The 19081-nt window shown below is 36.3% G+C and overlaps 1 protein-coding gene across 2 annotated transcripts in view; it reads left to right on the top strand.

The window, feature by feature from the left end:
- Positions 1-18466, top strand: part of LOC139693391 (probable chitinase 2) — a 35540-nt gene extending 17074 nt beyond the window's left edge. For both annotated transcript variants that reach the window (XM_071591529.1, XM_071591523.1), the window contains exons 3-8: positions 10529-10688; positions 12331-12430; positions 12755-12985; positions 13282-13467; positions 15270-15437; positions 16745-18466. In XM_071591529.1, the coding sequence (XP_071447630.1) occupies positions 10529-10688; positions 12331-12430; positions 12755-12985; positions 13282-13467; positions 15270-15437; positions 16745-17029 (1130 nt within the window). In that variant the 3' untranslated portion in view covers positions 17030-18466. The remainder of the gene's footprint in view (positions 1-10528; positions 10689-12330; positions 12431-12754; positions 12986-13281; positions 13468-15269; positions 15438-16744) is intronic.
- The last annotated feature ends 615 nt before the right edge of the window (positions 18467-19081 follow it).

The following is a 19081-nucleotide window of genomic DNA, read 5'->3' as shown; positions in this document are numbered from 1 at the left end:
TTTTATTATGAAAGGAGCCGATGTTTGGCTCCCTCCCTTCGTATGGTGATGGCTGCTTTGGGTCGTCTCGAGTTGTTTCCAAGGAATACGGATGTAAACAGTCGTTATGCTTAGCGCAGCAGCAGGCGACTGCATGGCCTGAGGATACTGGGGCGTGTTGCTAAGGGTTTTGAGGTTAGGAAAGAAAATTTCTTCAAGAACAGGGAAGGAGGAAAATTCTTCCTTTGGAGTTAACATTTCGTTCCTTTCCTGACCATCCACGTGCGTTTGCTGTACTTGTACTCGATCGCTTTCATTAGCTCGATAGAAAAATTCGGATAAGGTAAACATTCGAGCGGTGCGGGACATATTTCGCGCTTTTTTTAGGGTTGCATATAGTTTTGATTATACATTTTATTTCAAGAATTTTGCTCTCCTAAGGTAATTATGGTTGATACTTTCCACGTTTTCCGCACGCCTTAAATTAGTCATGAAAATCAGTATCCGAATCGCTGATTGCATAACCGTATTCGTATTCAAGGCATTCCAGGCTATAGAGGTTATATTTCCCACAATGGTCGAAGCGGTGTTTTCGACGCTCATATTTATGCAATCAGGCGGGACAGTTTATCTGGGAGCTGTTTTGGACGAATGTGGTCAAAGTGATACGGTTCTAAGAAAACAAATGCGTCAACTAATGCTTTTTCAGGGGGAGGGAGTTACTGAAAGAAAACATGTTGAAGAAAGATTCATGAAAACTTTGGTATTGAGTGTAGTTTTGTGCAGCGTGGAAACTTGGTCGTTGAGGCAAGATGAAAGTCATAGATTTGGAGAGTTTTGAGATGCAGATTTGGGGTAGAATGAAAAAAGTAAAATGGGCGGAAAGGAAAACATAAGATTACATGGAGGAGGAGGAAAGAGGGGTGTTGGGAGGAATTCAAAGGAGACGGGGAAGGTGGGTGTAGAGCATTTGAATTGATTATGAAATGTTGAAGACTGTGATTGAGGGGAGAACGTTAGGCAGGCGTGGAAGGGGGAGGAGGATGAGAGGTGTGTGGACTGGAATGTGTGTTGAATGGAATGAAGGGACGCCGAAAGTATTAATAATTGAGGAAGTGTTCAATCGTAGGATGGGAAGTAATTTTTTGTCGTGTAAGGTGAGGTTTAGAAACATAGCGGCGTTCAGTCTGTGCTGTATCTGAAACTGTAGACTACCGGTAATAATAATTAATGCGATCAAGGTTGTACTTGACACTTATTGAGCTCCGTTGAGTCAAACTCTTGGCAAAGGGTTCACACAAGGGGTGGATTAAAATTGCGGTACATTATGTTAGCAATATAACTTGATCCTATCGCATTGCCATTCTTCTTTTTGAACTGTCATCGACCAATATCTTTTCTACTCTCTACTTCCAAAACGTTGCTCTGGGTTAGCGGTGGTTTTATTGTTGCTTCTTTGATATTAGTGGCCAACGTCAACTTACTGTAAAGATTACTAGACTTAAAAGCACAGCACGTGGTGATGGACAAACCTATCAAAGAAGTGTACATCTAAAATCTTCTCAATCGCCTGGGGTGATAAAATTGAAGAGAGAAGGAGCTTTAAGTCGAATTCTTTTAAAAAACGATTTAATTTTTGATGGAAGAGTTTTACTGAGAGAAAGCTATTATATTTAATAACTTATCAGGTGAATAAAAAATGCACAAAAGGAATGTCACCTTGAGTCGTTGTGTGACTTAATGAAGACGTAATTTTTTCTAAGGCCATCTAGGAAGAGGGATTCCTTTGCTTTCCTTCCTTTGGTTCTGGTACCGTTCTTACCCATAAGCTCTAAGCAATTTTTCATTCCGCAATTGATTGGAGCGCAACGAAATTTTATGTTGCCACTAATACTTTTATGTTGTACGGCAGAAACTCTTCCTCATGCATAATTCGTGTCCCAAATATATGCTGAGGAATAAACAACAAAATATATGCTTCTATAAATCAAAATATCTATATATAAAAAAATATAATACTACTTCAATTAGTTCGCAAAAGAATTAAAAATACGTCTTTTTGTACTTTAAGAGGTAACATTTAAAAAAAACATTTTACGCATGGAGTTTAATTTATTTACCTAAAATCTATAACGTCCCACCCTCTTGGAGCATGCCTTTCTTGGAATGAAGGATTCTCTTACCACTAGAATATTGATTCTTTTTTAACAGTCTTATTGCGTCTGGACGGCGTGCGCATAAATTCTGTGGCTGATGGTGTATTATTGCATCCGCTTTGCTCAAATCAAAGATATCACATCTTATTTTACTTGCCACTTACATTCTGGTTGCAATTATTATGACTCTTTACGGATGGTGCTTTCTTCCTCAGCTCTCAGCGTCATTGCATCACCGCATGCGTATCTGCCAATAGAATTCCAAGGTAAAATGAGGTTTAAATATTTTTTTCGATATTTTGCGGAGGAGTGCACGTGCTGGATACCAAAGGTGAGAGCTTGGACAAGGATTCCTCCCAACCCCACCCCTATCTCCGCCACTCACCACGTCCCACCGGCCCTCGGGTACCAAGCGACAGCAAAGCTTTAAGCCTTAACGAGGTACTAGTGTCGCGACATCAGACACTGTCGTCTGTACGGATGCTCTTTCGCGGTCTCCAGGCAACGAGTGTCGGCAGAGCAGCTCTAACGAGGGCATTATCTCGGTCATCTTGACAATAGACCTCTGAAGGTTGTGTCGCGAGACCAGTGTGGGTGAAACTTAGGTGATAGATCAGTACACTTTTGCCTGCACGGGGGTGGCTTCGACCCTGCCTCTGTGAAGGTATTAAGGAAAAGATACTTAAGTTCTGAAAGTGAATACCTCCTGAAGAGAAATTAATTTGATAGATATTAAAGCCCAGCTTTTTAGCAGGAAGGGATATAAAGACAACCTCATTATGAACTTATCCGAGTTTGAGTCCCCTCACATTTTACCTTCATAGCTGAATCTGCACAAATTACTACGTATTCAGAAGTACTGGGACATATCCTCTTCAGGATCCTGAATTATACTTTTAAAGTTTAATGGGGCTGATTAAGTTGTGTACTGATGTTTTGTTGCTTATTTTACTCATCGTGAAGGCGGCGTGTTTAAATATCTCAGGCCAAAACTTCAATTCTATTTGTCTGAGGGTTCCAATTTAGCCCTCGGCCATTCCTTAAGCTTGTCACAGATATTTACCTTTCTTGCATTAGATTATTGCAGCTTCCTCACATATTAGCGTTTCTCGCCAAAATTTAAACTTTCAATTGAAAAGATATTAGTATTTCCCAGTTGGTTATGTCGGATTCACCCTATACCCAAAGAACAAACAGCAATTTTTTGGTGTGTTCATTGGAGAAATATGGGCATTCAAAAATAAATTTTTTGCTATGTGCCTTATATAAAGCAGTAAGAAGGACGTGATAATTTTAACGAAAAACCTGAGGTTGGTGTCAAAAAGGCTACTACGAGTATTTGAAGTGGCTTTTTTAAATTAAAAAAGAGAAGTTCACAAATTAAACCGCAATTAATTTCATTGAGTGAAAATCCAAATACGGAGCTGTAACAAAGGAGAACTGACAGGATGGCTGGCAACGCCTTAGTTGGCATCTGTATAACGTCATCTTCTTACCTGCGAGGCAAAGAAAAGAAAATGTCTTAATAAACAGGCGGGTTGGGTTTAGTGTCGTTTTTATGTGACGTAGCGGTACGTGCAGTCACGGGCAACATAGCTTCCGCGTTGGAAAATAATGCTCCCTCTTTTTATCACATTCCTCGATAAACCTTCAAGTAACCTTATTCGTTGCACATTTTCCATCGACGTATTCCAAACATTCATTCAAGATATTCTACATAATATGGCAATTTTTTGCAGTCCATAAAGGCTGTTAGCTATGTATAACAAGAACTTAATTCTCCTAGGCTTACATTATTTCCTTCTTTATTTCTTTTTTACATCTGCCTGCCTTCATGCTGCCTAAAGAGCCGCCTCTTTTCTTTCCTCTACCTCGTGTACTTCATACTCTCTGTTCAGTCACGGCCTTTAAGTTTCCAATGATTTTCAATATTTCATCCACATACTTCCTCTGGCTTTTTCGGATTTCCACTGCAACATCCTCTCTTTGCCGACCCTTTTTAAACAATCAGTCTTCGTCTTTTTCTTCTTCTGTGCTCAATTTATTTTCTAAATTATTCGCTTGACCCATTTCTCAAAATCCTCCAATTGCCCTCGTCCACTTGCCTCTAAGACTAGGTTTCTTTAGCAATGATGTTGAATATATATTATTAGCCCCAACGTACTAATGCTGCGGTAGGAGAGATCATGTAAATAAAATCAGAGAGCTTAAATGTAGAACAGATCGATTTGAGATTTCATTTTTTCCCAAAACGATGAGATATCAAAATAACCTTGTCCGACCGCGCCAAGGGGGAAAAGTATTTTGTGTCAAAAGTACGTAGTCTGGTGTGTAATCATCCCATGCCACACACCCGAGCGGTAGCTTGCAGGGTGCCGTATAATACTAATTTATATGAATGATCACGTTATGTTCCCCTATTCTCTTCGGTAAAGGAAAAAAATAAAATAAAAAAACCTATTCAAGGGAAATGTAGATCACATCGGCCCGTAGGCATCCACCAAGGGAAGTCGCTCCAGTAAGATTCCTTACATGTTAAGTGATTGTTTCATTACCATACTGCACCACGTCCCACGTTAAAGATTTTACTGTTACTTTCTTCACAACTTTACTTTGTGTACCTTCTTGTAAATGCATCTTTCGCTATTAAAATTCTTCTCCTAATATCCTCAACGCCCTGTCCCTTTTCTAAAACCTTGCTCAAATCCTTTGGGTCAATCGTCTCAGATAGCAAAACTTCGTCCATGAAAATTGACATGCAGTCAATAACCGGGCTAGTAAAGCCGGAAGTCACGTGAGTGCGACGAGCAATTGTCAATAGTGGCATCATGTAAGGGCTGAAGAATCCCGCGGTTTCACCGAGGCCGCTGACCGCGAGGCTCAAATAGCGGTTATCGACGTGGATAACCGCTACTTAGACTACACGTCATATGCAGGTTGTATGATAAAAAGGATTTATGTCGATGCTCTTGACAAAATTTGAAATAAGTTGAAACTTTATCATGGGAAATTTACACTACACATTAAACGTACGCAGCAATGGATTCAAAAACATTCATAAAATTATGGATGTAGCTACACTTCACAGAAAGAGCCTGAGAGAATCTAGGTACATTGAATCAGACGGCAAATGATTGGCGGGGATGAGACGACCGTGAGGTGTTCTCATCCAATGAAATTAAGTAACACGCGGAGACTCGGAATGCGGAAAGTCGTATCTCCGACCCGTGGGCTTTCACTTTCTGTGTAAGTGACCTTTCGGTGACCTTCCTCACGTAATTAATGGGAGGAATTTTCTTCTCTGTCGCTCTTATTTTGGTCTCATCGGGTTTTTGAAACGACGAATTAGTTTACCTGCAGTGCGCATGTATTTAATGCGACTTATTGTTAAAAGTCGCGGGAAGCTTATTTTTCCAAATGAAGTGTGAAATTTCGAAAGCAGCTCAGGGTAGGAAGCAGCCAAATCGGGCTCAAGGAAAACAAAAATTTCCACAATCCCGGACGTTCGCAAAGGGATTTTTATTTTGAGACCATAGTCATTTCAAAATCCGTGGAATTATGAGTGCAAGGAAAACAACAGCTCAACGTATTGTTTGATTAGATATGCATATTTTTGTATGAATATATATATTTGAGAATGTGGTAACTTTGCAGCCAAATGATTAGTGCTAATACAGGAGTTATCGCGGTCGCCTGGTAGTTTAAGTTTGAGGCAGTTTATAGATATCTATAGGGGTCCCTGACCCTACAGTGGATAAGTTCCCACCCGTGACCACCCTCCCGGCATCTTCCACCCCTCCTCCTCCCTTTAGTACGGCCGATTTGAAGAGGCCTTCTACTAATGAGCTCTCTTATCAAAAGTTGCCTTCCGGATGAAGTCCTTGCCGTAATGGAAACCATATTTTAAGCCGAAGGATCAAGAGGAAGATTTTACCCGGATGGGTGAGGTGAAGTTTGCATGGTGACCCAATGCTTGGTAGTGGAGGGAAGAGTCTCGGGCACAAATCCGGGTGATGTCTCCGGGTAAGTCCTGTGTAGAGTTTCTGGGGAAAACTGCATGTGGCAGAGGAAATAGAACTGCCCACCTCCATAACCTGCATGTGTGAATTTCACGTCTTTAGAGGATAGTACTAGATTCCTCCCTCTATTCCGTCGTCTATAAATAAAATATGCGGTTCCCGGTCACTAGATGAGAGTCGGTAAGGTAAATACAAAAAGGTTCGAATTCGGGCACTGATATGCCGCACAAAAGAAAATTACTGTCCAAGTGGTACTCTAAGCAAAGCAAAAAGTTGTGTATTTTTGTACCTGTTTGGTATTTATTTTATTTTACCTGGGTAGGATGTGACCTCCTTCCGTCAGCCTTGAAGTTTCCTTGATTTAGGTATGTATTTTGATATGCATGTGGACACATGAAAGTAGCATTGATGGGAGACTCAAGAGTGCTCCATGCTTCCTCTTCCCCGAAAGAAGTCAGGGTGAAACCGTCCTCTAGTTTATGCTTTTGATACCCGGAAAAGCTGTCCAAGGTTGATTTGTTTCTGGAGTCATATTTTTGGGAAAGTTGAGACAGACCGCTTTTCCCACCACCCCCAGAGCCAACGAAAAATTGCAAATTTCACCAGAGATGTGGCAGGCATTTGCCTAAGACGGCACATTAAGAAATGGTTTTATTGTTATAGCCCGGCATTATGAAATGTGTCGATTAAAGACCGGCACAGAAGGAGAAAACTTCGAGTACTGCTACGAACCTCCCCGTAGGATCAGGGGCGCACACTCCTCCCTCAGGCACTCACTTGAGGGCAGACGGGAAGGGAGTGTTTGGAAAGGTCAGCAAGAGCGAGAGGAGTCAAATTATATTCCATTATTTTTAATGATCTAATCGATGAAGAGTTCATTTTAGTGCACGTTGTGTCGTGTAGGGTGAGAAATACATGTGGTTTTTTGTGAATCCATCACAAATCTTCCTTTGAAGGTAGACTACCATTAACAATCTAAACCAATATATACGGCGTAGAGACATAGTTGTTGAGTTCAGATAATACATGTAGATATGGAATTTTTGAGATGTGGGTGTGGAGGAGGATTTATAAATTTAAATGTATGGAAATAAAAACGAAGTAAAAGTTCTTGGTATGGTGGAGGGGGAGAGTAAATTGTTGGAAGAAACCCAAGGAAGGCATGGTGGGTGTAAGTTACATTGAGGGGCAATGAATGATCGATGGGAGAATATTGGGTCAATGAGGTGGAGGTAGGAAAATCAATTGGCATGTTGTATGGAATAATGGGAATTTGGAAGTATGATATTAAGGGAAAAATGCCTCTTTAGATTTTCACATCACTCCCAGGGACTTTCTCTCAGCCTGAGCAACTCATTTGCTCCTTATATGCAAGCAACAGAATACTCGTGCTGAACGGCGATCTCAACTGTAATCTCTTAGTTGACTCCCCTCACAGATCAGAATTGTTGAATCTGTTCAAAACTTATGGCATGGAATGTTTTGACAATAATCCTACCAGAGTCACTCCCACATCTGCCACCCTAATTGATTACGCTGTGACCAACTTTAACCATGAAAAAGTAGTCACAACTGTTTGCGACCTAGGTATAACAGACCATTGCATGGTGAAAATAAGTATCGATACTAACCAACCAATGGATAGTCCAAATGATAAAACTTACCCAAGGCGGTCTCTCACTCATGGAAATATGCAGCATTTTCTGCTCCTTCTTCAGTCCCAAAACTGGGACAATGTCTATGACCTTAAGTCAGTAGACGAAGGTTTCAATTACTTTTATTCAATTTTCAAACACAATTTTGAAATGTGTTTCCCAGTAACACATCATAAAATATTTCATAGAACTAAATGTAAGCCATGGCTAACTGATGAGATCCGTTATTACTCAACTATCCTTAAAAAACTTGCTATCTCCAGTAAAAGTTCAAACAATCATGAACAAAGGTTACTCTATAAGGAATTTCAAAAGTATTACCGTAAACTGATTTCTACCACGAAAAGAACCTATAATGATAATAAGTTACTTAATTCCAATAACAAGTCCAAAACTGCATGGGAAATAATTAATGACTGTAGAGGTAAGAAAAATCCACAACTCACTCTCCCAAAACTTTGTAACCCTGAAAATAACACTGCCATTAGCTATTCATCTCTAGCTAATAAATTTAACAAATACTACGTATCAGCTGCTTGCCTAACTACTTCTCCAGCCAATGTGCTTTTAGCAAATGCACCATCGTCAATGTTTGCCAAGCCCTGTTCTGAAACCAATCTAAAAACTATTGTCTCCTCACTCAGAAACAAATCCAGTACTGGCCCAGATGAAATTCCTGGTAAAGTTGTTCATCATTGTTTTGAAGCCATAAAAGCACCCCTTTTATTTTTAATTAATGAATCTTTGATACAAGGGATTTTCCCATCCCAATTAAAAGAATCAAAAGTAGTGCCCATTTATAAAAACCATGGCTGTGTAAATGATTTGAATAACTACAGACCAATAGCCATCCAAAATACATTTGCTAAAATATTCGAAAAAGCCATGTATATGCAAATAGCATCTTATCTCGAAAAAAACTTCCTACTTTCTAATTCTCAGCATGGATTTAGATCGGAAAGGTCTACCACAACTGCCATATGTCAGGCAATCGACAGCATACTTAATTCATTAGATGCTAAACGCAAAACTCTTGGAATGTTTTTTGACTTGTCAAAGGCTTTTGATAATGTAAACCACAATAGACTACTAATTAAACTCAATAGAATAGGAATTAGAGGAAGTCCTTTAAACTGGTTGAAGTCCTTTATTCATAATCGCACTCAAAAAGTAGTGTTATCAGTTGATGGGTCAAAATATTCATCCGAAGCATACCAAGTTAACAAAGGTGTTCCACAAGGCTCAACCCTTGGGCCACTCCTCTTTCTGATTTACATCAATGACCTACCTAACTGCTTACCAAATAATGATGGAATAATACCAGTGTTGTACGCTGACGACACTAATATAATAATATCAACACAAACATATCCCAGCCTTGTGGAAAAAGCTAAGTCTGTCACACTTGCTATAAACAAGTGGTGTACAGACAACCTTCTAGACTTAAATGTAAATAAAAGTAAAATAGTAAACTTTACACACAATAAGAACATATCAGATGATCTGCTAGTAAAAATCAATGACCTATCAATTGAGCGTGTGACAGAATGCAAATTTCTAGGTATTTCTCTATGTGCAAATATTTCTTGGGATACTCATGTAAAAGCCCTCCAACACAAGCTCAGTTCAACTTGCTACTTATTAAGACACCTGTATGAAACTACAAGTAAAACTGTACTACTCAATTTGTACTATGGGGAAATTTACTCAAATATAACCTACAGTATAATATTATGGGGATCAGCTGCTATTTCTCAAACCATCTTTAAAATGCAAAAGAAAGCTATTAGAATCATCGCCAGGAAACCTTACAATGCTCCATCAAGGCCTATTTTCCATGAATTAAATTTGCTACCTCTCCCATGCATCTACATTATGTTTTTAATTCTATATATAAAAAATAACATCGGCAACTATTCTCTTAACTCTGCCTATCATCATCATTACACCAGAGGCAGGAATGACTTCCATTATGGGAATATAAGAACTAAAGCATTGAAATTAGGACCCAATGAAATGGGCATCAGATTATTTAACAAACTACCCAAAAGTATCAAGGATACACAGGGAACTGCCGTATTCAGGCATAAACTAAAAAGATATCTACAACGCAATATGTTTTACTCGGTTGATGAATATCTCAACAATATTCCCGACCAGTAAGTTCATACTTTTAGTTTCTAGCAATGGTAATGGTCTGATTCATGTTTGTGATCAATGATTTTTCTGAATTTGATATTGTATGTGCATGTTACAGCCGATGTTCATGGGTTTGTACCAAACACTTATGTAACTATGAGCATCTATTCTTTTATGTATCTTAACTGAGCCTGTGTCTTTGCTCCTCATTGACGTGCCTTATATCATGTACATACTTCACCCACCTGGTATTTTTGTATTGTGATCTCTGGGCAAATAAAAAGTAATAATAATAATAATAATAATTATAAAGGAAAATATTTCACCCATCTCTCACTGTCACACACACAGCATCATGAATCGATGAAAGCAGATGAAATTATGCAATTATTATTTTTTTCATCAACTATTATTTTTATCACCCACCTCACCCTGTGTATCTTAGTGAGCTTTCATAAAAAGACATAATTTTCAATTTTAACAAAATGTCTGCAAAATGTTGAGATAGCATAATTATGTACTAAAGAAATATATGATACAAGTGCAACAAATGATATTAATTGCTGGATTTTTGTTTCAGGAACATACCGCAGAATGACTGGTCTAAGAAGGCGATATCCCCATTTGAAGGTAACAATAGCAGTTGGTGGATGGAATGAAGGTTCAACAAATTATTCAGCAATGGCTGCTACAGCAAATTCAAGAGGTAGTTTTGTCAGCAGTGCATTAGATTTCATCCGGTAAGTCTTTCCAAAGAGAGGAATGAGGTAGTTTTTACTTTTGTGGTCCTTGATCCTACTTAGGAAGTTTGGTAATTTAGATTTCATAAGCCCAAGTTGTGTCTCCACCACCCACCAAAGTAATCCACTTGAAGTTTGGTGTGAGAGGTGAGGATATCACCTAATTCTAAGTCCTGTATGCCATATGAAGCTCACTCAACAGAGTAGGGAGACCAGTTCCATGAAAATCTGGTACCTACCCAAACAATCACCCAGCTTGGGTGAAGCTAAGAGTACTCACGGACATAATCTGAAATCAAATCCAGGCTCTCTGTTCAGTAGCCCAGGGCTCTACTCACTGGACTTCCATGCCCCCTGTATCATTACATGAGTGACAATAAAAGTGGCTAAGGAAAATTTGTTTCACAAGTATTCTACATTCCCAAAGGGTATATCTATAAAGCCAGAATGGGCAATATGTTGCAGGAATTCTTCATAAATCAGAAAGAAAAAATCTACACGTATGTAGCTACTATTAAGCATTCTTTTCCCAGAGAAAATAAAATGCCTTATCCTCCATGGAATCTCATGAAAATGATAAGATTGTAATATCTTCGGCTTTTTTTGTCCCTGACATTGGTCAATGCCAAAAACGTAATGTTTGATATTACTGAGAAGTTATGAATTATACCCAAATCATCTTTCATAAATAAGGAAACAGGTGTAAATAACAGTACTGATCACTAAAATGTTAACAGTGAGTGCAAAACTCAAACATTAATAGTTATAAAGTGACTACATACCAATAAAGACAGTCACTATGTGCATACCTTTACTTATTCACTGTGAATTGAGCTGCAAGGTGTAAGCCACACTGGCATTGGTTGGTAGTCGTGAGTGGAGATGAATAATGACAAAGGTCATTTGTACCATTTCAAGAGTTGGTGTGTAATTAGGTAGATATATGATTTAACAGGGATGGGGGAGGAGTCAAGAGAAACCCATAATTGGCATTAACCTAATCTTAACTAAGGATGCCACCATTTAATTTTCCATCCAATCGAGGGAGTAGCCCACTTTGAGGTACTGTGCACATGACACCCAAGTAGAGATTGAGATGCCTCTGAAAAATTCAGTCACCATTAGGATTCAAACTTGGATCCTCAGTGTGGGAAGCTAGTATATTAATCAACTTATCAACCATATTCCCACTGGAATGATGAACTGTTGTAATTGAAAAAAATCATCTCTAAAAATTTAAAAATTCAATGGATTAATTGGTTATAGCAGAGCATGAGATTGATTATGCAAATCTCAATTGGAATTTTAAAAATAAATGTTTATTAGGAGTCCTGAGTAGCTTAGTCATTTCTCTTCTATAAAGTGAACAGCTTGATTTATTTTTCTATTAAACTTTTTTTCATTGGTAATGAAACTTTAAATTATGCCTCCTTGTCTGGAAAATATTAAATATGAGTGAACTGCATTATGCAAAAGTAATGCAACCCTAGTCACTCCCTTGCCTCATCGAAGTGAAACAAAATAATAGCACATTGCACATTGAAAGCATCATTCAAACAGGCTGTAAATTTGCTTTGATTGTAAATGCAAGCACATCTTGTTTTGCTCAGTGATTTCTAAACATTCTATGAAAATTTTACAGAAATTATGACTTTGATGGGTTGGACCTGGATTGGGAATATCCAGGAAAACGTGGAGGAAAACCAGAGGAAGATAAGAAGAACTTCGTTGCTTTAGTCAGGGTAAGCATTAATGATTTACTGATTTCATTTGTGGATTACTTCCTGATGACACTTTACATTAGCATTAGATACAAACATTAAATATCCAAATTATTCATAATCATAGGTGAATTTAAAACTTTTATCACACCAACTTAACCATCACATGGGTCAGCTGACTTTAAAGTTTATACACATTTATGGTCCGCTCATCCTGGTTTTGGGAACCCTAGAGTTAATGAATAGACATACTATGTACCTTTCAAAAAAATTTTTTGTATACCATTCAAATCTTGATACTATGTATATCTATTATACGAATGGATTGTTTAAATTATCATGTAGGAGCTAAGAGAAGCATTCAACAGCAGAGGATGGATACTAACATCTGCTTTTGGGGCAGCCAAAGATGTAATAGATACTGCATATGATGTGAAAGCCCTAGCTCCTCACATGGATTTCTTTCATCTCATGTGCTATGACTATCATGGGTCATGGGATAAGCGCACCGGACACAATGCTCCCATTCATGCTCCTGATAATCCTAAGGATGCTAATGATAAGTTTTTCAATGTGGTAAGGTATATTTAATTTAAGTATTATATATATATATATATATATATATATATATATTATAAAAGAATAAATATTACATCACATTATATTATATTACATTTTATTATATTACCATGCATTGCATTATATTATATTATATTATCTAATTATATATATTTATTCTAAGTATATTTTTATATGCATTTTTTGATGGGTTTATCTTTCCCGATTGAAATGACATAGGGTTAACCATGGGGGTGATTGATGTCACTCTTATTTAATACTCTGCTCCATTTGAAAAAATTGACATATTTCAGGAGTACACTGTGAAATATATGCTTGAACTTGGAGCTCCAGCCAATAAGGTTGTTTTGGGAGTTCCAATGTATGGAAGAACATTTTTACTGGATGATATAAAAAATGGAATGGTTGGCTCATCAGCTAAAGACAAGGGATTCCAGGGTCCTTTCACAAAAGAAGATGGATTCATGGGTTATAATGAGGTAAGAGACACCTCATTTATGAAAACTAATGAACATTTTATCCCCAGAATAATTTTATTTTGCTGCTTGATTGACTCATTTTTTGAGTCCTTCAATGTCAACAGGTTAACACAACTTGGTGAAAATGTTGAAGTTTATCAACATATTAAAAAAACTTGAACTGCTTAAAAGCGACTAAAATTCAAGTTATAATTATAAAATATTATGGAGAATAATTATGTTTTCAATATGTCCCGGTGTGAATTTTTCATGCTTGAATTTTTTTAATTTAATAAATTAGTAAATCCAGGAAGTGTGCAAATGAATCATATTTTTTGTGCAAATGAATCAAATAAAAAAATTAAAACATTTTTATTTGCTATATTTATAAAATACACTACCTACTACTGATTTCTTGGGCTACAGATATTATTTTATTTCCTCATATTCCCTCAGGAAATATGCACCTATATGTATCTTACATACACTAACACTCTGTCTACCACACTTTAAAACTTTCTGGTTCTGTTGAGCAATTCAGCTAAACTGCTAAAGCTATAAGCAGTCAATATTATTATTATTATTATTACTATGACTCCATTGAGTAAAATCTATAATTGGATGCAAAGACATTTGAAAAGTATTTGCAGTTGGCTTGGTAGGATTTTTTCTTTACTGTCACATGAAGAACAACAACAGCTGTCATGCGTGAAATACATATGTAACTTATACAATATAGTCTAAATAACAGAAATGGTAACAAATTCAAAATACTATATTCATTGCAAAGCCAAAATGTCGAGTGATCCTCTAATATAAGGAGAAGAAATTCAGAAATAAACAATGCTATAAGAAAACAAAGTTGAATTTAAACATTTGAATAAGTATCTAAGGCTTTAGAACTGAAAAGAGTTATAATTATTAAACCCTGAATAGAGCATGCTTATTAGATGAAAACTTTCTTGGGGTAAAGCTATGCTTAGCATTATTAAAAACTGCCTAGAATGGATGAACCTCACCACAAGTGACCACCTTTATTTTTCACTTGCAAACATTATTTTCACAAAGAATAACACGAAAGCTTTGAAGCCTGGAATTACAGCCACATTTCATCAAGTTTTGATGAAATGGCAGGGAGGAATAGCAAGAGAGGTTGTTTAATTGGCATAATACCTCAGCGTCATAGGCTTTTTTGTTTAGCAAGACAATGGATGGCCCTTTGTCTGTCATCGTGATTATTGTAAATTTGTTTTGAATCCTATCCAATTTTAGACCCAAAGAAGGTCTCTCACCCATAGATGTATCCATTCTTTCTCCACCTAATGCCAAGACCCCCCATTTCTATTTACTACCCAGTATATAAAAGTAACATTTTTGTGGTAAAATCCCTAACAAACTCAAAATATAATATCTTAGCATAGGGTCATTTTACTTTATAAATGATTTAACATTTGATAATTCACAGCATTTCATGTTATTTTTTTATCCATAGCCATGGTATACATACTCGTATTTATCTTCTTGGGTGAATTCCTATGGAATTAAAGCCAATGGTGTGCAAATTGAATTTATAATAATAATAAATTTATTTGCCCAAATGTATACATGTATAATATGTATAAGTTATATGTTTTAGTAAGATATTAAATCTATAAGTTAGCTTCCTCTGTCACTTCAATAATAATAACTTCATTGGTCATTAAGTAGGCATACAATATACCTGTATTGAAGAGTTATTTAATACCTACTTCTACTATACCTACTTCTACTATACCTACTTCTACTATTCCTTCTTCTACCATACCTACTTCTTTCTCTGACAGATCTGTGTTGAACTGATGCCATCCAATGAAAAGGATTCGTCTAATCATGATCAGGCTGATATGGAAACAAACTGGGTGCGCTCTTATGATGAAACTTCAAAGACCCCATATGTCATGAAAGAAGATCACTGGATCAGTTATGATGATGAGGAGAGTATGAAAGAAAAGGTAAGACATTACTGGTTACATATTTATTCAGGCAAGTTTTATTTTCTATTATGTGAAAGAGTTGTGAGTTCAAAATGATATCCACCAAATACATACCAAAGAAATTAACTAAACTTCACAGATGGAATTAGCAACATTCTCTACCCCATCTTTCCTAATCAAACCACACATTTACCTCTTGAACAACTTAATTTGAACGGGTACCATTTTGAGTACCTTAAATAGCAGTATCAATGAGGATTTGTTATATAAATTGTCCAAGTGTCAAATTCCCCAGATTCACTCTGCATCCCATTGAAACTACATGACTCTGCATTCTTTCCCTACTTTCCTAGTCATCCCAGAACCATTCTCTAATCATTTCGGTGATATTTTTTTATTGTTCTCTTCTCCAGCATAAAAGAGGAGACACTGATTGTCTCTGTAGGTTTTGCATGAGATTACTGATTGGATCATTTTCAACTAAATCCCATTTATATGAGGCTATGGCTCCAACACCAATTACACAGCCAAACAAATATGAAAAAATTCTTTGTGATGGAATTTTTTACAATTTTTCCTGAAATCAGTATCCTAAAATCTAAAAGAATTAGGTAAAATGATTTGGACAACTTAACAATCAGAGGACTTTGCTATTATTTACTTATAAGGGAGATAACATATATTAATGGCAGTAATGGCTTCATTTTCAATTTGAGAAAGATTGTGGGTACTGTTAATATATGAAGCTTACATATGACCAATACAGAATATATTTCCACCGGGGCATCTATTTGTCATGACCTGTCCAACCAGGGCTGCTTTAGGCAGGTCATCAGCCTTGCACCCTTCAGAGTCCCCAGAAGTACTATGTGGAAAGGGGGGGATGCTCATTGCCCTATAGGTTTGTAGCCCTGTATTTAATGGCCTATTTTACTTAAAAGTAACTATTAACTGCTACTTAATGTTGGCGGCTGCTAAAATAATTTTTTATTTCCATAACATAGTGACTTCCTCAAAATAATCTGCTGACCATGTGTGTTACATAGATACAGAATATCAGTTGCAATAGAAGTATGATTGTCTTAAATAGAAGTATGATTGTCTTAGAATGAATTTATCCTTAAATTGGTCGCCCATTCCCATTAAAATTAGAAGTAATTGCATTTATATTTCACTAATTGTAGTTATCAGTTCATTGATTATGATTATTTGTATGTTAAGATCTCAGAACCAATTAAGGGAGTAGATGTCATATCAGTGTACCAATTTTTTTGTCTTATTATTAGTATTTGTATCTGATCTGAGAAATATTTTGCACTCCTCAGGTGAAATTTGCAATGGCCAATGACTTGGCAGGAATAATGATTTGGTCTATTGACACGGATGATTTCCATGGTGATTGCAGTGGTGACAGTGGATCAAATTCAAAGAAATTTCCACTATTGAATGCTGTAAATGATGCTATTGAAGAAAGTTTAACAGCAAAAACAAATGAAATACCAGATGACAAAGAGAAGCCAATATCTGGAGCTCCCTCAACTCTTTCCTTATCAGCGGCATCAGTGTGGGTGGTGATCATGTTATATCTTGCTCATTTTCTACATAAGTGAAGAGGACTCTATTTGAATGTGTACTAAAAAGATTGTTGACTTGATTTTTTATTAAAATGTTCAAGGTGAAAGAAATGAGTAATGTGAAAGTTACATTTTAAAATATTTTTTTCTGGAAAAAGGTTTATCTCCTCATCTGTGATTCATCATTGAATGCTTTAAACTCAGCAGAACTAATTTGAATAGTCAGAACAAAAAGTTATGAAAAGCAATTTTTTCAATCGTATTTATGAAATCAGCATAAATATTTTACTTTTTATCTAAGACTATTAACTTGTTATAACATTTGATAGTAGTAGGAGAATAAAGATGGTTGAAATAATAGTTCATTGCCTAGGGTTGGATAGCTTTTTCACAAAAAAGTTAGTGCAGCATGCTCATGTGATCAAAGAAATGGGATGAATGCATGAATGAGTGTCCTCAGTGTTGATTTCCTTAGCATTGGAGAGAAGTGACTTAAGTTTATGAAAACTTCCTCTTCTAGATAGTGTCATAAGTGGCTAGCAAGTGTAATGCATCAGGATTTTTATAGATTTAAATTTTGAAAAATATTTTTAGTAATATTCTGTGACATTTTAAACAAACTGACCAGTCTCTCTGAGATAGTCTCCTTTGCTTAGAATAAGAGAGTGTGGGATTATGTTTCAGTTTTGGGCAGAGACCATATCTCTATGTTAAATTTCGAGAAAAAAAGAACTATCATCTGAAAAATTAACATTAAATGAAGTGCAGAGAGGGTAAGAGAGTGTGATAAGAGGCAGTAGACTCAGAGTGCTAAGTTCAGGAGGCTGCAAAATACCAAATTAGCAAGCAGAGTGGGGATAAAGTTACTATGTACTGGTGAAAGAAAATCAACCTTTGTCCCTTAGTACCAGAAAGACCACCAGCATCAGTACACCTAGTGACCATTTAACATTTTCGAGGATTATAATCACCATTATAGTAGGTACATATTTTGGATAACTTGAAGAATCTAATGATGACATCTATTCAATATTTTTTAATTCAAATGAAAAATTGAAGGAAGCCAATTCAAAGCCAATTGGTTGACTGATTTCACACTCAGTCAAATCCTAATATTGAGGTCATCATCATTTGCTTAGATTTTATGGGAACAAAATAATAAACATGATGACGTTGATGTTGGAAGAAATTTTATTTATTTTTAAGTATTATTTTTTAAGGTGTCTTGTTTGAAACTTAGAAATGCGTCTTTTGTGAAATTAATTTCACCTTAAACTACAAATGTGAATAGATTTCAAAGTTATAGCAAGGATCTTTGGTTACTCTGCTGAAAACTGTGGAATATGATCAGCTATTACATAATTTACTATCATGTTATAGGTACCTTACCAGAATCCCTGGTTTTTTCAGGATAAAAGTTATTTTGCTGTAAATAATTTACCTCTGTTTCATGAAAATAAATGTGATTTTTGCAATCTGTGCCATTTATATTAATCAATGCCAACATTCCAAAACCTTCAATCAGTTGGATAACCTTGCCTTAAAATTCTATAATAAATTTCCCCATACTGCAATGCATATAATGGAGTGCGAAGGATAGCATAATATATTTTATGGGTTCTCTTTCATCTTTAATCACCTTTTTGTAGTAATGAACATGGAAGTTGGTTTTATGAGTGAGAATAATTCACTTTGTACACAAGGTGATATGATGAATTTTTTCATTTAATGAGTTTTTGCCTGTGGAGTGCCAGTTACTTTCCATGCACCACCTCTGCTTTTGCAAAAATACACGCCTTGGATTTACAGAGTGTTTTAAGAAGAATCACTTGTGTTTAAACTACAAATAGTCTAGTTTTCTTTACATAAACTTGTGCCCTCGTGAAATCATTGTAGTTATGAAAACTAATCATTTATTGATATTCTGGTGCTTCATGGAATCAAAATTCATAAAAATTCTGCTACTAAGACCATCATGATGAAAAATTCAGAATAATGTAAAAGATTGAAATTGATGATCAATTACCACAAAATACGTACTTATATGTAGAATAATTTTTATTCAAAATATTTTTTGTTCTGAAACTG

The sequence above is a fragment of the Hetaerina americana genome, unplaced genomic scaffold (assembly GCF_022747635.1).
Source record: "Hetaerina americana unplaced genomic scaffold, ioHetAmer1.1.p SCAF_1, whole genome shotgun sequence".
Classification (NCBI taxonomy): Eukaryota; Metazoa; Arthropoda; class Insecta; order Odonata; family Calopterygidae; genus Hetaerina; species Hetaerina americana.
The sequence above is the reverse complement of the archived record's forward strand: the minus strand, read 5'-3'. Positions and strand labels throughout refer to the sequence as shown.